At 42.5% G+C, this 23,739-nt stretch overlaps 2 protein-coding genes across 10 annotated transcripts; one reads left to right on the top strand and one right to left on the bottom strand.

The window, feature by feature from the left end:
- Positions 1 to 872: 872 nt before the first annotated feature.
- On the top strand, positions 873 to 23,637 carry git2a (G protein-coupled receptor kinase interacting ArfGAP 2a). 9 transcript variants are annotated; one of them, XM_076151168.1, is made up of 20 exons: positions 873 to 1,291; positions 4,062 to 4,195; positions 4,453 to 4,565; positions 4,653 to 4,758; positions 4,850 to 4,936; positions 5,043 to 5,173; positions 5,266 to 5,360; positions 5,449 to 5,494; positions 5,910 to 5,961; positions 6,047 to 6,119; positions 6,210 to 6,307; positions 6,408 to 6,513; positions 6,900 to 7,042; positions 7,131 to 7,280; positions 9,231 to 9,479; positions 11,941 to 12,023; positions 12,110 to 12,301; positions 12,531 to 12,665; positions 13,748 to 13,811; positions 22,351 to 23,637. In XM_076151168.1, the coding sequence occupies exons 1-20, from the start codon at positions 1,240 to 1,242 to the stop codon at positions 22,561 to 22,563; spliced, it is 2,322 nt and encodes a 773-aa protein (XP_076007283.1). In that variant the 5' UTR covers positions 873 to 1,239; the 3' UTR covers positions 22,564 to 23,637. The 9 variants fall into 9 exon arrangements, with proteins under 9 accessions (XP_076007283.1, XP_076007284.1, XP_076007277.1 ...); XM_076151169.1 differs by lacking the exon at positions 12,531 to 12,665 and adding an exon at positions 10,379 to 10,468 and having other exon boundaries at positions 874 to 1,291; positions 5,913 to 5,961; XM_076151162.1 differs by lacking the exon at positions 12,531 to 12,665 and adding an exon at positions 10,379 to 10,468 and having other exon boundaries at positions 874 to 1,291.
- Positions 15,857 to 20,541, bottom strand: LOC143001523 (trichoplein keratin filament-binding protein-like). The gene is made up of 13 exons (XM_076151170.1): positions 20,455 to 20,541; positions 20,060 to 20,248; positions 19,151 to 19,361; positions 18,538 to 18,594; positions 18,136 to 18,204; positions 17,612 to 17,785; positions 17,409 to 17,521; positions 17,265 to 17,331; positions 17,008 to 17,180; positions 16,841 to 16,922; positions 16,579 to 16,764; positions 16,356 to 16,499; positions 15,857 to 16,209 (listed from the first exon to the last, which is right to left on the bottom strand). The coding sequence occupies exons 2-13, from the start codon at positions 20,242 to 20,244 to the stop codon at positions 16,177 to 16,179; spliced, it is 1,494 nt and encodes a 497-aa protein (XP_076007285.1). The 5' UTR covers positions 20,245 to 20,248; positions 20,455 to 20,541; the 3' UTR covers positions 15,857 to 16,176.
- Positions 23,638 to 23,739: the final 102 nt, after the last annotated feature.

Genomic DNA, 23,739 nt, shown 5'->3' with positions numbered 1-23,739 from the left:
GACCTATAACGTCAACTATCCCGATTAGTTCAGCGCTGGCCCTTCCATTAAACGAGGTTAGCTGAAATAATGAACCTGTACCTCCCAGCCGGATGTGGTGGAAAGTTTACTACAAGATTCATTTATTTATTTCAGTTTAATAATATAAGCATTACATTAAAACGACATGATACATATTGTGATAATATCTTAAAACATATCTTTATTTGCTTGGTCTTCTGCTGATACACAATTTATCAGTGTTAAACACAACCCGATGTGCCCATTGCGTGCACTTTTCTTTTTATCCACGGCTTTGTCGTAATCGACTGACCCGATTTGTTCATTAATACTTATTAGTCGCTGACAAGTTACAAGTTATAGATATTGATGCAGTAATAATTTTGTACAAGTCATAAAATCTGATACACATCGTGTATTTTACTACCCAACACCCCGCCGTGTCACCAAGGTAAATGAATCAATCTCACCCCTTGTTCTGCGTCGAGTTCAGTCAAACTGGGATTTTGTGCCCTGGGTTAGGCTTCACAGACTAAGTACCGCGCCAACCTTTGCATGCATCAATCTAATTTAGCCATACATTGGTGTCTCAAACGATACGTTACGACAAAAAAAAAAAAAAACTTTGAGAAAAGATCAATTCAATCCAACACTGATTTTTATATTTGATATGCTATTAACAAATAAATAAATAAACGTACTGTTTTATACAAGCCTGTTTGAATTTGCCCCCCACTCCCCAAAAAAAGAGTATGTAATGGTCAAATAAAGAAACAACAAGATCGTGGTGTTTTTCTACCTTTTGACAAAAAAACTCCCTTACAGACAAAACGCAGGGCATCAAGGATCTCATTTGTGCCAAACCCGTCCCTGATGTGTGGCAGGCAGCAGAGGGTGCAGAGTGAACAGAGTGGAGAGTGATCTGCCAGGAGTGACAGACAAGTTAGCCTGTCAGCTGCTACTCGCCAAGTCAGCTAACTTGTTTGGCAATCAGCACCTTGTTTCCCCCTGCTGGATAATATCAAAACCGTTACGGTCGAGACGCTAACCAGCTCGACGAGGCTAGGAACAGACAAGTAATTCAGCAGCTTCTAGTCCGGCTTATTTTTAATTAGCTAGTAGTTAGCTCCAGTCAGCTAACGCGGAAGGAATCCCTACAGAGTAATCAATGATTGTCTTAACAGGCATTTTGTTGAGGGACGGTTATTATTAGTTTTTTCCTGTCCTCCCGGGTGAAGGATGTCTAAACGCCTGCGAAACAGTGAGGTTTGTGCTGACTGCAGTGTTCCAGGTAAGAGTCGATGAACTCCACCAAACCCTGCAGGTTTCGCTCTAACGACAGCACTTTGTTTACTGACTGAGGACACTGCTGTTTCAGGTTGTCGATTTGCTGCAACTCGTATAAGTTATCATTCTACTGCCTTGCCATGTCACTGGTTAGGTTAACTTAGTTTGCTTCATTTAATCGTATATGTTGTTGTTGTTATTACACATCACATATCACGTTAGTTGACATTCTGTAGTTTGAGGAAACATAATAACACTCCACTGAAATCTCATCCTGACCGTCATTGGCTGTATCATTTATTAATGGAACAGTTGGTGATTACAGTGTCTCCCATCAGGGTGCTGTTTGTATGCCACACACACACACACACACACACACACACTCACACACACACACACACACACACACACACACAGTCTCTCACACACACACACACGCACTGGCAGGAATAGAGAGGCATATTGTGTGACTGTGCCGAACCAACTGTGTGGATTGGAGAGGTTTGCAAGGATACATGTTCTGTTTGTAAAAGAATGGGTTGATGAAAAACAAGGAAGTGAAGGAGGGCTATCATATGCTTCTGCAGCTGTTACAGAGGTGTTGGTGGAGGTGGAGAAGGTTGTGGGTTTGAAGTAGATCAGCAGCCACCTCACTCACCTGATTTGGCCCCTCAGACTTTCACTTCTTGCCAAATGTTGAACAGTTTTTGTACCAGCTCAATGAGGATGTGAAGGATTTTATAGACAATCAAGAAAATGACTAAAGAAACCCCTTTAGTGTTGATGGCAGAAGTGTCTTGAGGGTTGTGTTGAGGACTTTTCTGTTTCTGAGTTCAGAATTAATCAGTCAACCCTTGTGTATTCTGTGAGTAGGAGTGGATTGTGTAGACAGAAAACACATACAAAATCTTTGGGCGCATTATAAACGATGACCAACATCAAAATAGTTGAACTACTTTGTACTTCCTTTCAATAGCATTATGAAGGAATTCTTTTTACAGTGAAACATAGATGTGAAAACAGAGCAACTTAAAGCAGAAGCAAAGTTGATCTGCATTGTCTGACCTGCTGCTTGAAAGTCCCGTTTATATAGAAATGACGTGTTTTTCAGCCAGCACAGGAAGCAAAACAGGATGCTGAGTGAACTGAACGCTCTGAATGCACAACAGATTTTTTTTTGCATTGTTGAGAATCACAAAACATAATGCAAATGTCACACACTGTTAACACACCATTTCATGTGCCACATGTATTATCTTGAAACCGTCAAGGCCTCAGGATAAATTGATCGATGTATAAAATGTCTACCACATAATTGAAATGAGCAATGAAAGGACAGCTACGCTAAATACATTCAGTCTCACCCTCGTCTCTTATCACGTTATTGGAATTAGTTAACCCAACCCCCCACACCCCAGTTCCCCATGGCAGCTGGTCTGGACTGAACTTCCAGCCCACGGTTGGCAGTTGTTGGTCGCGAAATATATTTAGAGTTTCTGGTTGTGTTATTAATTTTAGCAGCAGTTGTGAAAAGAGTAAAAGAGGCATGTGGCAGCATGTCAGCACTCAGGTGGGGAGTCAAGAAGAGACCGGGGGGCACCAGGTGCCAGAATCGGACCAGCTGCACACACACACACACACACACACACACACACACACACACACACACACACACACACACACACACACACACACACACACACACACACACACACACACACACCTCAGCTGCCAGGAGACATCGCAGACCCCACTGTCTGTCCTCCCACAGTGTCTGCTACTCTGTCTGCTCCACAGTTTACACTCGTTTGTACTCAAATCTCCGCGGTAGAATTTCTGTATTGATCGATCACAAGAAAGAAAGTTGTGTAAGATGTTTCCGACATAGGTGAAGGTTAAGATTATATTGTATCTTTGTGTTACAAAATAGCATTAGTAGCATTTCCCTGTTATTTATGCAGTGTTAAGAAAGAGGAAGTTGCAGTATTAGTAAGGCCGCCTTTAGACCTGTAACTGCTAGTCTTCACTTCCCCTCACCAGCAGCCCTAAACTGGGGTCCAAGGAGGACTTTAAAAGCTCAGTGTTCTCACCCTGATTACCGCCTACGGGGAATTTAATAGCAGCAGTTCCTTTTCTTGCATTGCATGACTATGTGCTCTGAAAGCCTCCCTCAGGCGTGCTGTGACAATAACAGTTTAACAGCTTAATAATGGTCTAATAATGGTCTCTAGGAAGGAAATGCGCTTACGATTTCTTGTGACCTGAAGTTCTTTTATCTACCTTTGTTGAACACACTTATTGTAAGTCGCTTTGGATAAAAGCGTCTGCTAAATGACCGTAATGTAATGTAATGTAATGTAATGTAATGTAATGTCTAACCTGAATGTTGCAGTCCAGAGTGTTTGTGCTCATGGTTGTGTTTATTGTTCAATGTTACAGAAGCCTAAATAATCCCTCCAGTGATCTCAGCACTTTCACCTGATCACCTGAAAGATTTTGTTGGTCCTAACTGTGTGTGTGTGGCTCAGAAAAGGGAGGCCAGCATATTAGAGATTTGCATAATAGGTGTGTGAAGAGAGGAAGGGCTGCCAAAATACATTTCCAGACTTGTTGTTAAACTGTTTGCAGAGTTAATCGAAGCTGGAGAGCCTGGACCTTCCTTCACATTGCACCTGCTTTTAGTTGCCTGCTTTCAAAGAAAGACATCAATGCTGCTGTTGTGATCCGACAATTATTTAATGGTTTCTGCTTTGTGGTTTTCTCTTCCCTTGCAGAACCTCGCTGGGCATCAGTAAACAGGGGCGTGTTGATTTGCGATGAGTGCTGCAGCGTTCATCGGAGTCTGGGCAGACACAGCTCCCAAGTTCGGCACCTGACACACACACCGTGGCCTCCGACCCAGCTACAAGTAATTATATCCGAACATTGCATTGCAGTTTGTAGAAGAGAAAATTTACGCTGCCGGAATGCCAAGCGATGTTACAATCTTATCATTATCTTTCATATCACTTGTTTTGAAGTCCGATGGCTGGAATCTCTGCATATCTGTGATGATTTTGGTCCAAAAGTAGGACGTGTTTCCTTGGAGGCATCGTTAACATCTAGAGTCTCTATTGGTTGTGCACTTTTTAAAGGTCTCTCTTTCATTCCCCCTGCCCCCTACAGATGGTTCAGATGTTATACAGCAATGGAGCAAATTCAATATGGGAGCACTCACTTCTGGACCCTGCGTCTGTGATGAGTGGCAAACGCAAAGCCAACCCTCAGGACAAATTACAGTCAGTCGCCTTTATTTGAAAACAATCCCATTAAACCTTTTCTCTCCGAATTTCCTCGTTGATCTATGTTTCATTTCATCCCAAAAGCCCAAACAAATCGGAATTCATAAGGGCCAAATATCAAATGCTGGTGTTTGTCCACTGCATGCCTTGCCGAGAGGAGGACAGCTCGACAGCCAAGGATTTAAGCAAGGTTTGGAGAAAACAAAATGATTGTGTCGTGCTATGCAATGTTGTAAGAGTACAATTCATGGTAAAGGCAACTTCTGATTGTTCCTCCCTAGCAACTTCACTCAAGTGTCCGAACTGGGAATCTGGAGACCTGTTTGAGGCTGCTGTCCCTGGGAGCACAAGCTAATTTCTTTCACCCTGTAAGCTTCAACTTTTGGGCATTTAAAGCCTCAAATGTGTCTTTACATTGACTTTTCAGTTGATTTTGGCTCTTATGGTTTCTCTATTAATCAACCTCCCCTCCAGGACAAGGGAAATACCCCATTGCACGTGGCTGCAAAGGCAGGTCAAGTATCTCAGGCTGAGCTGTTAACCGTTTATGGGGCCGACCCTGGCGCTCCTGACAGCAACGGGAAAACTCCAGTTGACTATGCAAGGTAACCCAGTAAAGTAGAGATTAGGTTTAATAATTCAAATATTAGACATTGTATTCCTGCAATCTCACCTTTGAAGATTCTGTTTTATATAGGGAAGCTGGACATCATGACCTGGCGGACAGACTGGTGGAAGTTCAGTATGAGCTCACTGATCGATTGGCGTTCTATCTTTGCGGAAGAAAACCAGGTAGGCAACACCAGGCTGCTGTCCAAATGTTGATACAGTATTTTCATGTAAAGTGTTAGATCGATCACATCTTTGTCGTTCCTTTCAGATCATAAACGTGGCCAGCACTTCATTGTTCCCCAGATGGCTGACAGGTAGACATGCATGCAGGTTAAATCAGCACCAAAAGATTCTACTTGAATCAATCTGTCTTTGAATTGGCCAGTGCTGCAGTTGTTCATGTTGGCCTGTTTTAACACACTTTGGGACTCACTCTAGCATCCATTGTCCCTATGAGAAGAAACAGACTTACTGAAATCATGTACACACCCCATTCTGCTGCTTTGAAGTTGCTTCAAATAATGAAAGTGTGATTTCAAACAGCTTTAATTGTACAATCGGAGCGTTACGTTGTAGCAGGACTAACATTCACGCATGTGATCTTTTTTTACTGCTCTCTTTTTGATGCATAAGGAACATGTAAGTACTAATCAGAATGAAAGGTGCATTGTGTGGACGTGGTTTACAGGAGCATCTTGTGTGTTTATGAGAGTCGTGTCCTTCTTGTAGCAGTTTAGATTTGTCAGAGTTGGCCAAGGCAGCAAAGAAGAAATTGCAGTCTGTAAGTGTTTCAGTTTAAATTGCACTTGTTTCTTCTTTCTCTTTCTTAAGTCTGAATGATGTGTGAATGCCTAATTTTCCTGCAGCTGAGTAATCATCTATTCGAAGAGCTTGCCATGGACGTGTACGATGAGGTGGACAGGCGAGAGACGGATGCAGGTAAAGCAGCCGGTGTCCTTTCAGAGAGGCGGGGTGTGTCAGCCGCACCACTGAGTGTCATTGATCTCAATCTCATCCTGTCGTTTGAAGTGTGGCTGGCCACGCAGAATCACAGCACCCTGGTGACGGAGACGACCGTAGTGCCTTTCCTCCCTGTGAATCCAGAGTACTCATCCACACGAAACCAGGTGAGTCGGCTTTGCTTCATGAAAAATAAACAACCTCAAGTTGTATTGCTTCTGTCTGAGCGTAATCAATTAATCAATCAACGCGTCTTTTCTCACGCAGGGACGTCAGAAGCTTGCAAGATTCAACGCACATGAATTTGCAACGCTTGTCATTGACATACTGAGCGATGCTAAACGCAGACAGCAAGGGAATTCAGTAGACAAAGGTCAGTGTGCAATTTTCGCTTTGGGGGGGGGGGGCGTTCTCTGTTCAATACAAGGCAGTACTGGATAAAGTCACTGGTGTGGGAGGAAATATGATCGAGGAAAGCAGAGGAGCATTTCTCCACTCTATGATGAATTCACCCTCAACGCGGGCTTGAGGATACTGGAAATCCCTCCCACCCATTGTTCCAGGAATACTCACAGTTCCTCTCTGGGTGGCCACTGTTCCTCTCCGAGAGTGTTGTGATTGTTGCCGTTTTTTTTTTTGGTGTGTACAGTTAATATCCCTTTGGGGCAGTAAAGGTTTGTACATTCATTTACTGGAAAACGTCCTGCTTGTGACAGGAGTGCAGAGATGTGAGTTCCATTCTGTGCTTCTTGATCCCAGACAGTGTTGATCTTATCCTGAAAAACGTGGGCGTCAGGCACGGCAGCGAGAGCCAGGACAACGACCAGCCCGATTATGACAGCGTGGCTTCTGATGAGGACACTGATCAGGAGCTGCTCTCCAGCAAAGGAGACAGGACAAAGGTAAAAGCACGGGAAGAGTAACCCACATTCAACTTCTCAACTCTTCTGATGCCTTTACCTATTTGCTTCTGCTCTATCTTTCCAACAGAGCCTGGACTCTGACCTCTCAGACGGACCCATTACTGTGCAGGAATACTTGGAGGTGAAGAACGCGCTCTCGCTATCGGAATCCAAGATCCAGCAGCTCATGAAAGCCAACAGCAACCTGAGCGACGAGCTGCGGCTGATGCACAAAAAGGTATCGACCGAGCTTCACCAGTAAGATCACTAACACTGAGGGCCGGACTGGGGGGGGGGTTGCAAGAGGGGCCACAGCAGTCAGCATAGCCCAGTGAAGGTGGTCGCTCTCTGGAGTGGAGACCCCCAGCCTGTAGGGTGTAACGAGGGTTGCAACATAAAGGCTGCTGTGACACCCTGCTGGGCCCGCCCTCCATTTTGTTCCGGCATGTACGATCCCAAAGCCTGGACAAAGTTTTTTTGTTTTTGTTTTAAATGCCTTCTTGCCGCAGAACAGAAACGCCTTATTTCCCCCCCATTCCATGTAATAAATTCAGTGTCACACCACTAACAAGCATGTTGTTATAATGAGCATGAAGTCACTGACGGAATGGTTTTCATCCCCACATCAGTACCTGTCATGAACTAACTTCATCTGTATGTGTGTCTTGCTTCATCACATATAATAATGTGTTGATTACACAGAATGTCCTGGGATCATCTTCATCAGTTTTTGAGAGTGTGTCGCTAACACAGACTTTTGTTGATGTGGTTGTTTTCTGTGTGTTTCAAAAGGTCACGTTTCTCTGTTGTCATACGAATCATGATTCAAACCTGCAATACTGTCTAAACTGCTCATTTGTGGACGTGATCAAGTTTCCTCTTCCAGTCAAGTGTTTCTTTTTTTATTCATGGTTTTTATATTCTGATATTATAGATTTTTAAAGAAAAAGGTAAAGTGTTTGAGGCTCTGCACGCACATGTCTGGAATATGCTTCAGTCTTAATACTGTATATGCCTTGTTACAGTTCAGATTCCCTCTTAGGCCCCAGATTTGATAGGAACCTTTCAGCTACACACTTTGTTCAAATGAGGTTTTGTTTTGATTTGTTTTGGCTCTTTCTGGTGCTGAAACTGCTTTAACTTGGCTCTTTAGAGGGAACATACATATCATTAATGCCGCCTTGTTGGATGTTGGTTAAACGAGAGGTCGTTGTTGTAGACTTAGAGTACTGTAGTGGGTAGCACAATTTTATGAAAAGTGCAGATTTTGCTGTTATTCTAACTTATAGTTATATAGAAGTATGATGGAGAAAACAGGTCAGGATTTAGAGTCATTCTGAGAACATGAAATCATGAAATGAAGACGTAGCTTTTGTCTTTTTGTCTTAACATTAGCGAGCCATGATTGAACTCTCCATTATTTCCCAAACAGTACGAAAGAGCCCTCATTATCCGCACACTGAATGCAGGTAGATGCATTCGTCGAGGGCTGTTTTCATTCTCCCATGCTGTATCTGTCAACATCCTCTGATTCTGTTTGCTTGCTTGGATGCCTCTAATATTCTCGTGTGTGGCTTCATCTTTGACTTACAACTGTACCCGTGTTGCTTACCTCTCCAGTGACCTTTTGCCTGCTTATCCCTTGCTTTGTGTGTCTTAACTAAGAAAGGGACCCCTCCTAAAAGAGTAGTGTTTTACACAGTTTACATGCTCTCATCAAAAATCGGATCTTGGGGCTGTCAAGTGACAATCAGGGAAATCAACTTTGTGGACATGACGCTAGAGCAAGATGAATTATGATAAGGTAATATATATATATATATACTATATATGTTAACCTACCCAATTCTTTGAAGAAAAATAAATCTTTAATTCAAATATTCTGTATGCTCCGAGTCATGAGCCATGGTTTTGTAGTTGAGTCGCTGAAGCAGCCGAGGGTCTGTGTCTTGATTAGAGAGAGACAAATGGAGGTTAGTCATTTTTCTCTTCAGATTGTGTGATATGGTGCCCACAGAGATGTGTCTAACAAGTCTTTGCATGCTGGCAGATTCAGGCTGTCAAACCATTGTATTTTATTTAGAGGAATCGTGGCACAAAAGCTGAAATGTTCTGCTGCAACTATAGAATCAGATCAGTAGGAACGGCTTGCTTTGCCTCTTAGTGTCCTGCTGACCGTCTCTTCCAGCTGCAATCTCTGCAAAGCGAGAACTCGTCTCTCAGGCGGCAGGTCACAACAAATATCTATCAGATCCCCAGCGGTTCAGACTACCCCGACCCCTCCAGCCCCTCAGCCTTGAAACGCCGACAGTCTGCACGGGCCAGTCGGCCCATGTCTATGTATGAGACCGGCTCAGGCCTGAAGCCCTATCTCCCTAAAGGGGAAACCCCCTACCCAGAGGAGGGTATCCCCACCCTGCAACCCTTCCCACCTCATGTAAGTAAGACCTGCACCCTGCCTTCCTGTGCCACTCCCTCTCACCGCCTCTCCTCTCTTTCCCTTGCGTCTTCACCTTGTCTGCTGCCCTGTCATCTCACCTTCATATGGGTTTCCTCAATTATTCACTACTGGCTAGCTTTTTTTTTTCCCTGGTACCAAAAGCAGTCGACAGAAAAGATCAGTCAATCTGTCACGTGTCACCTTTTTAGGAAACCTTTCTCCATACATACCACAGCTGATCATGTTGTAGTGCAGCTTGTGTGTGTGTGTGTGTGAGACGGAAGTTGGTTGTGGCTCAAAGGAGATGCTGTCACTGTGATCATGAGCTAATGTGATACATTTCAAAGGTTTGTACTGTGTTTGTTATATTGATGAAGCATTAAACCTTCTATACAAATACTCTGTGTTTTTGTAATGCATGACAAACTCACACAGCCATTTTTATCCACTCATCCCTTCAAATTCTTTCTTCCACATCCAAATCATAAAGACACAATTAGAGTTTAGCCTGCGTGTCTTAGTTTTCTGGAAGCATTTTAACAACACTAACTCACTGACTCACTTTTATCGATCATGAGGTTCAGACACATTTGGGATTAAACAGGGAATAGTTAGAAGTTTAAGTACAGGAGCATGAAAATGCAAAAACATACAAACACCTTTTTAGCTTTTTTTACTTTCATTTATATCTAACACAACCTTCTAAAACAAACGGGTTACAGAACCATGGCACTGTTTCATGGCTATTCAAGAGATATTTTACATGAATAAAATGATGTAATGAACCGTGACAGCTGTGTTTGACTGGATAAGTGGCTCACAGAGTTCACTTAGCGAGCTTTCCAGCATTGTAAGGACTTTGTCTCCTTAAAATGTGATTTGAACCCTGTCTTTAGACGGAAAGGGGCGCTTTTGTGACCACCTCCTCATCCCTCCCCTCATTTCCATCCACCCTGTCTTGGTCGAAGGACGAAAGTGCTCAAAAGGTTAAGTACCTACCCGCTTGGTCTGTGCTTTGTAGAACACAAGCGAGCCCAGCAAGAGTTTCTTCCTCCTCCTCCTCCTCCTCCTCCCTCACCTTCCTCTGTGTTCCATGTGCTGCTCTTTACCTGTCCCACTGCATGAGCAAACCCTCCGTCGGCTGTGCCCACCGTCCCACATTCGGCTTCGTCGGCGTCGCCCTCAATGAGCAGCTACATGAATGGAGACGTGTGGTTATGCAAATGTTAAAAAGAAACCTATGCAACTCTTTCCTGCAGATGTCTGTGTAATGGCCGATGCGGAGGAAAACTAAATTCAGTCAAATTATTTATAAAGGTTGTTCAGACTGTTTGAGCTTTGTTACATTCTTTTAACCCTAAAACAACCATCAAAATAAAAATGACTACTCAGGTATTGACTGTATTTGACATCTAGCTGTTAAAGTAATCATTTTCTTCAGCTGCGGTTCTTATTTGCCCTTGTTCCTGTGCAGAGAGAAATCCTTTCCTTCTGCCATTCCAGCAGCATGCGCTCACTTCCTGTCGTAACAAACACAGCGCTGATCTACAGGTTGCTCACTGGTTTATCTCCTGTTTAAGCAGAATAAGGATGTATCGTGTGTGTGTGTGTGTGTGTGTGTGTGTGTGTGTGTGTGTGTGTGTGTGTGTGTGTGTGTGTGTGTGTGTGTGTGTGTGTGTGTGTGTGTGTGTGTGTGTGTGTGTGTGTGTGTGTGTGTGTGTGTGCGTGCGTGCGTGCGTGCGTGTGTGTAGGTGTGTGTATATACTGTACGTGCTCTACAGTAGGCCTTTGTAGCTGGAGTGCACTTCTGCAGTTTGTCTCTGCTTCCTGTTTTAGAAATGCAGCTTTATAGTGAATCCACATTTATGACTCTCACTGTGTGTGAGATCAGAAAATCTATTGTTTGAGGAAGAGTAAGAGCTATTTTTACGCTGCTCAGTAAATGGTTTTGTTCCATTTTTTAAAGCTTTATTCATGAATTACTCTGAAACTTTGACTTCCCGTCTTCAAGTTATGACTCTCATGGGATTACTTCCCTTTAGTTTGGAGGAAATGTGAAAGCAGTCCGTCATGTTCTGATGTTCCATCTGATCTGAGTGCATGGAGGTTTCTAGCTATTTCTCCTGGTTTACATTACAACATTGGATAAAGCTGCAGAATTTGCTTTTTTCCCCATCAAAAGCTCCTTTGTGGTTGTAAAATTCAGTGTTAATCCTTGGAGAGGAATACACAATATCGCATTACTAACATCAGATTTTAAAGATTTAAGTCTGCTCCTGCTTCTTCTGCTTTGCTTTTACTTCTAATTTGACATTGTGAAAAAACTTTGTTGCTGGTAACACCACAGACAGTAAGGTTATATAGGATGAACAATGTTTTTCAGCCTGATGTTTGTGTTCACTATGAATGCTGTCATTGGCATGAGAACTCTTACATCATTCTTCTTCTTTCCTTTAAGGCCTCGAAGTTTGACAAGCAAAGCAGCATGCCAGAGAGTGACTATGACAATACAGTCAATGATTCTGAGATGGATGATATGGGGTAAGATTGTCACCCTCAGTGTGTTTCTATTAAAGGTAATAGCAACGTTTTTGTCAGCAGGCGTCATGTTCCGTGTTCTTCTGCAGTCCGTACAGGAGAGGGAGGCTGAGGAGCAGCGGCTGGCTGGGGGAAGGCAGCTCCATCCCCGAGCTGGACAACACCGGGCTGGAGCCTGACCCCACCCTTCCCAGTACAGAGGACGTCATCCGCAAGACCGAGCAGATCACCAAAAATATCCAGGAGCTTCTTCGAGCTGCACAGGAAAACAAACATGACAGGTAAGACTCTGGGGACGCACAGACTTCTTTCCCGTTGCAGGATTTATTTACTTTCACCTCCTTGATTTTCGTTGAATTCCTTAGTTCCCTCCTACATTTGTCATGGTTCTGTTACATTCAGCAGTGTTTCTCAGCTGCTGTTTGGCTTTCTCCCATCTCTTCATTCTTCCCCCTCACACTGCTTCCATTCTGCCCCGGTGTTTTCTTGTGTTGGCGTCATTCCTGTGAGCAGACCGTGTGAGCGTGAAGGTGTTCGTCGGCTCAGGCACAGTCTGGGATGTTTCAGCACTCTGGTGCCTTGGGCTGAGAAGGCCCCCACTCCCCTTCACCCGCTCAGCCTCCGGTCCCCTGACCCCACCTCCTGGTACTCTGGCCTCTGTCTCTGCCTCCCAGGCACAGTTTCATTCTCCTCTCCCAACACGCTCGCTCCGTCTCACCGTATGCTTCTGTCTCACTGACTAACAGGCTCGCTCTTTCAGTTTGACAACATGTGGATGCAGTGATTCAAATTTGTCTTATGGAAAAGTAAAAGCAGCTTGTAGTGTTTTTGATGTTTTTTTCAGTGTGATATATCTGTAGCAGCTAACATAGATGCAGTAAATCACCGTCTAAGGTTTTTTTGGTAGGCATGCAAAAGAACATTTCAATGTAAGCGTTTGATAGGCGAAATGTTTGTGTTTATTTTACCTGTTGTATTTGTGTTTTTATTTACAGTAATGATTTCTATTTGGATCACCAGAAAGCTTACTGACCCAGAGTTGGTAGTAGTTTAGTTCTTTCATATTTGATCGATGAAATGCTAAAACATGGTGACCTCTGTAATGACCTAATGTATATGTAAAAAAAACAATATCAAGCGATATACCAGGACACATTCAGTCACATTCATTCTTCAGTATCAGTATGAGAAGATTAGTATTTTAGATCCATTGTCCAAACATCCGATTGTTAGATTAGATTAGATTCAACCTGATTGTCATTGAGCAAAGCACAGGTACAAGCCAATGAAATGCAGTTAGCATCCAAACAGAAGTGCAACAATGTACTATATATACAGAATAAACTATATATACAGGATATACAGGTAATAAATTAATAAAGTGTAAAATAGTGCAAAGGATCCTTGTGCAAAACGTGAAGTGAAATGAAATAATCAGTGCAAATACAGAAGAGTTGTGCAAATGGCAGTGGAGTGCATGTAGATTATTTATAATCTACATAATGTAGAATGTAAAATGTAGGGTTAAAGGATAATATTTCAATCTGAAGTCAGTAATGCATGGTGTGCTGTGAGTGTTCTAGTTCTTAAATGGAGATTAACTTGCATGAAATGTTGTCCTGTTTAAGGAGGTTAGTTTCTCTTATAGTAATCAAGTTTCTCCAGAGCAGAACAGTGTGAATGGCATCAGTGTGTTGCACTTATTGACGGTCTTTTTCTCCTCACAGCTTCATACCCTGCTCAGAAAGAATACATGTGGCTGTAACAGAAATGGCGGCTCTCTTCCCCAAGGTGATGAACAAACTTGTGTTTATTTTGTATAAAGTAGTTGTATCAGGTAGAGATGACCAGACCAGTCTGTAGTTGTTTGTATGTTGTTAGGCCTGATATTTTTTTAAATGAAATTCTTTACTTGTTCATTTGTTCCTTTAGTCAAAGGGAAAAGCACAGTTGGCCCATTGACTTTAGTGTCTGTAAATGAGCTGAACAGCAGATTCAGGTCACACTGGGTCGTTGGCCAGCAGGGGTCGACGTGCTCCTGAAGGAGCTGCATGGACAAAGCTGAGATGTTTGACTGAGACATAAGACCTGTTTGAATCTTCCTCTGCAGAGGCCTCGCTCAGAGACGGTCAGAAGCTCCTTGCGCTTGTTGACTTCCAGTGCGGTCCGGCTTCAGGGCGAGTGCAGGAAGGCGGTGCCCTCAGAGGGCGGCTCGGCGCCGGACATGCAGCTGGTCACCCAGCAGGTCATCCAATGTGCTTATGACATTGCCAAGGCAGCCAAACAGCTTGTTACCATCACCACCAAGGAGAATACCAACTAACAGCACTTACAGGGCTGCAGAGCCATTTGCATCTCAGCGTTGTTTTTGTTTTTTAAGATTTTTGTGAGAGTTTTTTTGTATTTGTGATAAATGCAAATATGCATGCATTGTTTTTTTAATTTAAGAATGATATAAAATAACAAGTGTTTGCAATATTTAAAGCCAACTGTGGACACGTTTGGAGGGTCATTTATGAGAAAAGTCAGCTACTGAGGGATACAAGAATTGTTGTTATGGCACAATTTCTCTAAGGGAAAGATATATTTACAGAATCATATTAAGACAACATGCAGCTGCCAGCTGACCTGGGAAATACAGTATTTTCTGACAGTTAGTGTTTGTGAAAAGGACGATTAATCAGTCCACAGTGTAAATGTCTTCATTGAAGTAGTGGACATACAGTATGATGTTTATGGTCCATGTTTTCAGTCCAAAGCCTGACGCGGGTGCTGAAAAGCCATAAATAAGCCATGAATCCATCGTCATTCAATGCTTTTGCTAACACTATTGGAGTGAAAGAGGCTTCCCTATATTTATTGCACTGTGCAAGCACTATACTATAAAGTTCAATCTTCAAAACAAATTGACCATTTAGGTAACGGAAATGTTGGGGACTTCATTAATGCACATTTCGTAACTTGGCCAAGCTAATATTTGTCACATAGAAAAGCTATTTATATGGTTTGTCCCCTGTCCAAGTGTAATCCAGTCTGCTGTGCACTTATTGCAGTTATTTATGTGCACACTTGTCAAGTCAGTGAAAGCAAGTAACACTTGATCAGGGGCCAAGTTATAGTTTTCACAAGCAAGATGTTCTTGAATAAGTTATAATGTGTGTTTCTGTGAGACTAAACACTGCACTGTATGATGCAGTCTTGTGTGTTAAAGCAGTGTTGGTAATGTTCCAAGTTCTTTCAAGCTAATATCCATGTGTGTCCATGTGTTTGGTGCTCTATTCTGTTGCTGCTAGATTTGTATTTGATGTGCAACATATGGCATAGAACTTTAGATGTCTCCAGTAAAACAGCAAACCAAGGTTCATCCTCACCACGTGGTTCAGACTTCATTGTCATTTTGAAATGTGATCAAGTTAGCGTCCCTCTCTGTTCTTGAACGTTGTGCAGGAATGCAAGTGATGCAGCTGTTAAGTTGCACTTGGGAAAAAATATTTTCTAAATAAATCTAACTTATCCTCTCCTTACCGATTCCTTATTTTTAGTGTGTGTGTGTGTGTGTGTGCATGTGCAAAGGGTGCTTTACATTTTACTTTTTAGTTTATTATTTGCTTTACCAAATTATAGTAGTGGTAGATGTGAATGGAATCATGAATGATGTCACAGTTGTTAATGACATCATGAATGATGTTTAAGAGGAGGATGGGGTTAGGGACTGAAAGAGAAGCAGCAGTGACATTTTCCCACGTTTTCTATTTGCACATTGTTTTCATTTCCATATGTTACCACACATACAAGTGAATTGATTTAGACAGATTTATTAAAAACATTAGACAAATACGCTTGAAAATTCTACTGCTTGAACAGCTCTAAAAATATTTTCAAAGAACTTCAAGAATCTTCCAAATGGCACATTTGGTAATTATGGCCTCGGAGCTAAATTGAATTCAGTCATCAAAACTAATTACATGCAATAAAATGTACATCCTTTATGTCAGTGTTGAGTTTGTGTTTGTAGAAAAAAGGCTCTGTTGTGTGGTGTAAAGTTTTGATGAGCTGATTATTAGTTTGACACATTTACGCAATTAATGCTGCTGACGGCTGGAAGGGCGATCAAGACTTTCATTCAGCTTTCAGTCGGTCCAGTCTTGCAGGCTGCTCACATCCAGGCTGATCGTTGTCTGCGGTGAACCTGACATAGAGACAGTTTGTACTTAAGATTAAAGGGACAAACTACAATGGGATCAAGTACTACAATCCTTAATAATGTCCTACTAAATATGGATTTAAATATTCAGTGTGTGTTTCGATCGAACAGGTTTGTATTTGATCCTGTACCTTCTCCTGGTACCCTTCCTTTGCCATCTTCTCCCTCTCCAGTCTCAGCTCTTCCTCCTGGTTTCGAAGAGCTTCCCTGTCATCCTCTTTCTCTTGTTCCAACCTGCACTGCTCCTCCAATACCTCTTGGCGTCGCTGCTCCAGCTGCAGTATGAATGCAAAACATAAGGATGGTTTTTATTTATATATGATATTGAAACACATCCATGTGTCATGTACCAACCTCAACATTTATCTCTCGCATTCGTTCTGTTCTGAGTCTCCCTGCTTGCTCCCTCTCCTTGCGTCTGCTTTCCCTCTCAGTCTCCAGCTCTTGGATCAGCTCTTCTCTTCTCCTTAGTATCTCCTCCTGGGCCTCATGGTTCCGCTGCATCTTCAGCTCCACCTGCTGCTGCCTCCCTGCAAGAACCTTTCCAAGAAACAAGAAGGCATGCTGTTACTCAAAAGTCATGTCTTACTTACACTCAAATGAAGCTTCAGTTTACCTCCTGCATGAGTCGTTCTCTGGCTTTCCTCTCCTTCTCCCACGCTGCCTCTCTTTTCTCCCATAATTTCTGAGCATGTTCTCTAAAAATGATGAGACATAATGGATTACATTTGATGAGAGGCAGATGATCTGCAGGTACTGGAAGTATTGAATGCAGGTTCTCACCTCTGCAGGTTCTCAAAATCGGCCTCCCTCTCCCTCTCCATCTGAAGCTGCTCTTCAATCACATGCTTCATGTAGGCAGCATCAGCAATTGTCCTTGCCCTCTGTACACTTTTTATTTTCTGGTCTTCCACCTCTCCTACCGTTAGAGCTGTCAGGATCTGACGGTCGGCCTCCTGATGGTACAGAGAGAGTCAGCAAAGCTGTCAAAGCTACATCAAGAAGAAGAGCTTTGGAGAAAGCAGGAGAAACAAACTCACCAGCTCCTCTTGCACTTTCTGGGCTCTCCTCTTCAGCTGAGCCCGATATTGACGGTGCAAGAAATGCCTGACAAGAATACCAGCACAGTTAACATACAGCCAGACTAGTATGAATTGTATCAGTCATCAGAGTGATATCATTACCCTATCTCAGATTTCTTTCGGTGTTCCTCTGCCTTTCTCCTCTCCTCCTCTATATTCCCAAGCTGCCACTGCTGGAGTTGCAGAGCATCTTCCTCCTTCTTTAGATGAGTGGCCTGAAAGAAAAAGAACAGGAGATAAAACGGCTCAAACAACAAATTTACAACACCGCCGTTATCACCTAAAGCAGAAATATGTATGACTACCGCTTCTTCGCTCATCCTCAGTTCCTCCATCTGTTTAGCAAGGTCCTCGGCTCTCTTGCGTTCGTCCGCTTTCTTTTTCTCCTCCGCCTGCTTCTGCCTCTCCAGAGCTTCTATCCGGGTCCTCTCGCATTCATTTTCAAAACGTCTCCCTTCCTCCTGCTCTGCTGCTTCTTGCTACATGTTGTGAGAGATGCGTTCCTTCAGTGTCTAAACTTGCTCAATGATGTAACATCTATTAATCAGAGTACATTCCATACTTGATACTGTGCTCACAGATGACATGAGCACTATTTAATTAAATATTGACTAACCCCATATATAATTAATCAAGTAACGGGACCAGGCCAAGCTTTATTGACATGTGGGGCCTTGTGTTATTGCCTGATTGATAGGAAATGACACCCTGGAATCCAACTTTTTAAGACAATTTAGCTAATTACATTAACTTAAAACAAGTATTACAAATGTTATTATTATTTAATGGTACACATATTAGGCCAACAGCTATGATGTGAATTTCTTACCTGTGTTTTGTTGGATATCTGCTCTTTCCAATGGCTGACAACATGATCTGTATGTAATGCTGTCGTGACCTGTGGACAGATTAAGAGCAGCAGTTGCGACATAGACTAGAGCAAGATACTGAAGAACCCGACCTTAGAGGAAGAGATACCAGAATGTTTGATTCTCTCAAGTTAATACTGGAATCGAGTTCTCAGAAAGTCATGGAATAGCTGCATCACAAGCCCTATTGGATTCCGGATCAAGTGAACGTCTCAACAAAAAGTGTTCATGTTCTCTACTTGCAGAGCTCTTTGTACGTACTACATTCTGAGGCCATTTATCTTCCTATCTCAACACTTTGACTTCAAACTAAAAGCTTTGGCAACTTGTTACTTTTGGCATTTCTAGTTTCAGCTTTCTACCTCTCGCAACTCTGGGTCGGTTTTCCTCCACTGCTCCTTCATCGTCTCTTCTACAAGCTGTGGGTACAAAACAGAAACAGAGACGTAAGATTGATAAAAGAACACTGATGATATAAAATGAATAAAAATAGAAACAGCAGCACTTAGCAATTTTGAAGATTTTATTGAGTTCAAAGGTTAACATAAATCATTCAACTGAAATAGCTTCATTTTCTATTGATTTCATGCGTTTAGGGATACAGGAATGTGTTCGTTAGTCACAGGTTCCCCTAAAAATAAGAAGATACCATGAAATGAACAGAGAAGCGATGAGTAGCTTGTGTGACCACCATTTGCCTCATGTAATGCAAAACATCTCCTTCACATTGAATTGATCAACTTGTTCATGGTAGCCTGTGGAATATTCTATACTTCAATAGCTGTAGGAACTTGTTGGATGTTAGTGGGAACTGGAACAGGCTGTGATGCGAGGTCGTCCTAAACATGCTCAATGCAATCTTCAATTGTGTGAAACCAGCCGTTTCATCAGCCGCCCTTCTGGCAGCTTTGTTTAAAGTATTCTAAACAAGCTGAACGTTTTCGAAAGGAGTTTGCTTAATTTCAAGTAACCTACCTTTTTGTGTCTCCCTTCTCTTGCCAATCGAAGCGCTTTGGTTCTTTGCATCAGTTGACCCGCAAAGGTCTCACTGTTAGGAAGAAAGTCTCTGAGCTCGGCCTCCAGCTGGTCCTGCTCCACTTGAAGCATGGCCCTCAGCTGATCCCTGCGTCGCTCCAGGTTCATCCTCTCCTCCTCTTTCAATCTCTGTTTATTGTATGCTGACATACTGACAGAAACAGATATCATTACCATTCTCTGGAGTTCCTTTGTCTGCATTAGCAACAGAATACTTGAAACACCACAAATGTTTACGTCTCCATAGACTCTTTAAATTAAAGGGTGGCTCCATCAATATTCAAGGTGCTGAACTGAAAAACAACACTAATTAGAAGTGAGAAGGTCATTGTCCATGGTTGTATTTACGGATGAAGCATGCACACATATTACTGTAGGCGGTTTTGCAATTTACGTAATATCATTGTGATACTTACAGAGGCGTCTAAGTGGGAGCCATGAAAGAGAAAATAATTAAATAAAAGAAATAATGGAATAGTGGGATGCAAACTATTGTGTGCCAATGCATTATTCATGTTAATTATTTAAATAGTGTTCAAAATGAGCCATTATTTGTGGTGTGAGCCAAGCATAGGAGTTATTTTTGTGAGTTGGACCTCTTTTAATTTTTATTTATGGCACACTGAATTAATGTATTTACATAATACATATAAAAATGACAAGAAAGAAGAAAACCCAAATTAGACTTAATGTGTTTGCTCTGATTTGAGAGTTGGATGACAATCTGAGTGAATGAGTATAGCTGCACACACAGACACACACAGACAGACAGACACACACAGACACAGAGACACAGACACAGACAAACACAGACACACACACAGACACACACACACACACTGTGTTTACCTCTGCTGGTAGGAGCGTGCGGAGTTCCACACGTGGTATCTTTGGCTATTCACGGCCTGCTGCCTGTGGTACTGAGCGTTGAGCTCCCACTGCCGCCGCAACCGGGTCTCCTGCTCCCGGTGGCGGGCCATCTGGGCGGCCAGCACACGGGAGCGGCTGGGCGCATGGGCGATCGGCCGAGCCATGGACCTGAATCCCAATAGAAAATAAAGAATAATTATCGCGAGCTAACTTTAGTCTTTCGAAACTATTAAAGCAGAAATGCGTGTCTTATAAGCCCGTGCCTCGGTACAGCACTATTTAGCTAAAAACGAACTTACTACTTACTAAATAATGATTACATGATAACACTTGTGTTACACAGCAGCTCATTTACATTAATTCAGTTATATTACCTTGAAGTTTATGGGAATGAGTCGACGTTTTACAGTTTGTACAAGGAAGATTCGTCTTCCATCATCCTCCAGCGTTCCATAGTTACCATTTCACTTCCTAGTTACTCCCACGCTACGGAATGGAGTGAAGGTCAAACTTCCTCTGGGCGGAAACGCGGAGTAAATTACTTTGAGTACTGAAAGGTCGCCGAGACAATACCTGTTCAAACGTTAATCAATCATCATTTTTGGATTACTTTGTTTCTGTTCTTATGCAACCTAAACTTCTTAACCATGTAAATGCGTTAAGGTTGTTGTTGACGACGTCAGTGATGCCACCGAGGAGGGAGCGCTGGGCACCGCTCCTGTGTTTGTCTCCACTTTTCTAAACGCCGCCGTTTATAGCCTCTTTGACGCCGATAGGTGGCGATGACCCGGATCATTCAGCAGCTTAACGAGTGACTGGAACCAAAGTCAGTGTGTGTGTGTGTGTGTGTGTGTGTGTGTGTGTGTGTGAGGTGTGACATACAGCTTACGGTAAGTACTTCCCACGCTGTGACACAGTCCCAGTGACATTCCTGGATATGAAGTAATGAAGAAACACATGTGGGAAAAGTTTCTCAAACCTTTGTGTTTGCAGAAAAACGGGTCTGTTGTGCACAAAGTGTTTGGTTTAGTTTGGACTGTTATAAGGTTTGAGTTGACATGTGCTATAGGTATATGTAGTTTGGATGAGCTGATTGTTAGTTTGACACATTTACACAATTACTGCCGACTGCTGGAGAGGCGATGCAAGATTCCATCTGCCAAAAGTCTCATCAGACATTTAACAATCATTAATATTTCATGTGTCAATCGTCAGACTTTGATTCCTAAACACAAAGCTTTCTGTGGTGGAAACCTGCCAGAACACTTGATGTCAGGCTCAGTGGATTTATCTTCCTCATAAATGATCATCTTTTTGGATCGTGTTTCTCTTCATCAAGCTCCCCACAATCCTTCAGCATGCATAATTTAATTCACTGCCCTGGATTTTAAGTTGTGAAAATTGATTAGTACGGTGTTGAGTTCCCTTTGCCCATTCACTGGCGGCATGCTGGACCAGGGCATCTTTGTGCAGCTTCATTCTGTATTAATATGCCAAAGGTCTTCCATTGAATTTGCCACGTGAAACCCTTAAGAGAACCCAAGTCTGATGTGGATATGAACCTCTTTCCTCCTTGTCGCCACTGTTTTTCCTGACCTAGAAATTTCCAACAGGCCATTAACAGCTCAAAATGAAAAACAATGGCCCTCATATTTGAGGTAGTTGTGTTCTAAGAGCTTTTAGTTTGCAACTAAAAATCTTTTGTATATGTGTGAAACTGAAGAGTGCGGAAAATGTGTAATCAGTTAAGATGAAGATGTGATGGAAAGAAGATTTGTCACCATCAGTGTTGTACTGATGCACTGTTGACCTGCAGCTGAGGTTAGTAATGCACGGTGTGCTGTGAGTCTTCTAGTTCTCAAATGGAGATTAACTTGCATGAAACGTTTTGTCTTGATTAAGTAGGAACTTTTCTTTTGTTGTAATCAAGTCGTGTCTGTAAATGAGCAGATTCAGGTCACACCGGGTCGTTGGCCAGCAGGGGTCGACGTGCTCCTGAAGGAGCTGCATGGACAAAGCTGAGATGTTTGACTGAGACATAAGACCTGTTTGAATAGGGAGGCAGTGGCTCAGTGGGTAGTGCTTCCGCTTGGGAACCGGAGGGTTGCCGGTTCGAGCCCCTGCCGAGGTGCCCCTGAGCAAGGCACCGAACCCTCAATTGCTCCCCCCTCTGCGAAGGGTGGTAATGTAATGTAAGTCGCTTTGGATAAAAGCGTCTGCCAAATGATGGTAATGTAATGTAATGTAATGTAATGAATCTTCCTCTGCAGAGGCCGCGCTCAGAGACGGTCAGAAGCTCCTTGCGCTTGTTGACTTCCAGTGCGGTCCGGCTTCAGGGCGAGTGCAGGAAGGCTGTGCCCTCAGAGGGCAGCTCGGCGCCGGACATGCAGCTGGTCACCCAGCAGGTCATCCAATGTGCTTATGACATTGCCAAGGCAGCCAAACAGCTTGTTACCATCACCACCAAGGAGAATACCAACTAACAGCACTTACAGGGCTGCAGAGCCATTTGCATCTCAGCATTGTTTTTGTTTTATAAGATTTTTGTGAGAGTTTTTTTGTATTTGTGATATATGCAAACATGCATGCATTGTTTTTTTAATTTAAGAATGATATAAAATAACAAGTGTTTGCAATATTTAAAGCCAACTGTGGACACGTTTGGAGGGTCATTTATGAGAAAAGTCAGCTACTGAGGGATACAAGAATTGTTGTCATGGCACAATTTCTCTAAGGGAAAGATATATTTACAGAATCATATTAAGACAACATGCAGCTGCCAGCTGACCTGGGAAATACAGTATTTTCTGACAGTTAGTGTTTGTGAAAAGGACGATTAATCAGTCCACAGTGTAAATGTCTTCATTGAAGTAGTGGACATACAGTATGATGTTTATGGTCCATGTTTTCAGTCCAAAGCCTGACGCGGATGCTGAAAAGCCATAAATAAGCCATGAATCCATCGTCATTCAATGCTTTTGCTAACACTATTGGAGTGAAAGAGGCTTCCCTATATTTATTGCACTGTGCAAGCACTATACTATAAAGTTCAATCTTCAAAACAAATTGACCATTTAGGTAACGGAAATGTTGGGGACTTCATTAATGCACATTTCGTAACTTGGCCAAGCTAATATTTGTCACATAGAAAAGCTATTTATATGGTTTGTCCCCTGTCCAAGTGTAATCCAGTCTGCTGTGCACTTATTGCAGTTATTTATGTGCACACTTGTCAAGTCAGTGAAAGCAAGTAACACTTGATCAGGGGCCAAGTTATAGTTTTCACAAGCAAGATGTTCTTGAATAAGTTATAATGTGTGTTTCTGTGAGACTAAACACTGCACTGTATGATGCAGTCTTGTGTGTTAAAGCAGTGTTGGTAATGTTCCAAGTTCTTTCAAGCTAATATCCATGTGTGTCCATGTGTTTGGTGCTCTATTCTGTTGCTGCTAGATTTGTATTTGATGTGCAACATATGGCATAGAACTTTAGATGTCTCCAGTAAAACAGCAAACCAAGGTTCATCCTCACCACGTGGTTCAGACTTCATTGTCATTTTGAAATTTGATCAAGTTAGCGTCCCTCTCTGTTCTTGAATGTTAAAGTGAAGAGGTTAAGGTCCATTTAAAAAACTACAAACTGTTTTACCCATTCTATTT

Source organism: Genypterus blacodes, unplaced genomic scaffold, assembly GCF_046128005.1.
Source record: "Genypterus blacodes isolate CSIRO-AG114 ecotype Tasmania unplaced genomic scaffold, CSIRO-AGI_Gbla_v1 ptg000053l_1, whole genome shotgun sequence".
NCBI lineage: Eukaryota > Metazoa > Chordata > Actinopteri > Ophidiiformes > Ophidiidae > Genypterus > Genypterus blacodes.
Note: the sequence above shows the minus strand (reverse complement) of the source record. Positions and strands in the feature narration are given on the sequence as shown.

Coding starts and splice junctions, on each gene's coding strand:
- LOC143001523 (XM_076151170.1), bottom strand. CDS start 20,244: ATGGCTCGGCCGATCGCCCATGCGCCCAGCCGCTCCCGTGTGCTGGCC. Junction 19,362..20,059: donor GCACGCTCCTACCAGCAGAG/GTAAACACAGTG, acceptor TGTTTCTGTCAG/TATGTCAGCATACAATAAAC. Junction 18,595..19,150: donor GAGAAGGGAGACACAAAAAG/GTAGGTTACTTG, acceptor TTGTACCCACAG/CTTGTAGAAGAGACGATGAA.
- git2a (XM_076151168.1), top strand. CDS start 1,240: ATGTCTAAACGCCTGCGAAACAGTGAGGTTTGTGCTGACTGCAGTGTT. Junction 9,480..11,940: donor TGCAACCCTTCCCACCTCAT/GTAAGTAAGACC, acceptor CTTTCCTTTAAG/GCCTCGAAGTTTGACAAGCA. Junction 13,812..22,350: donor TGGCGGCTCTCTTCCCCAAG/GTGATGAACAAA, acceptor CTTCCTCTGCAG/AGGCCGCGCTCAGAGACGGT.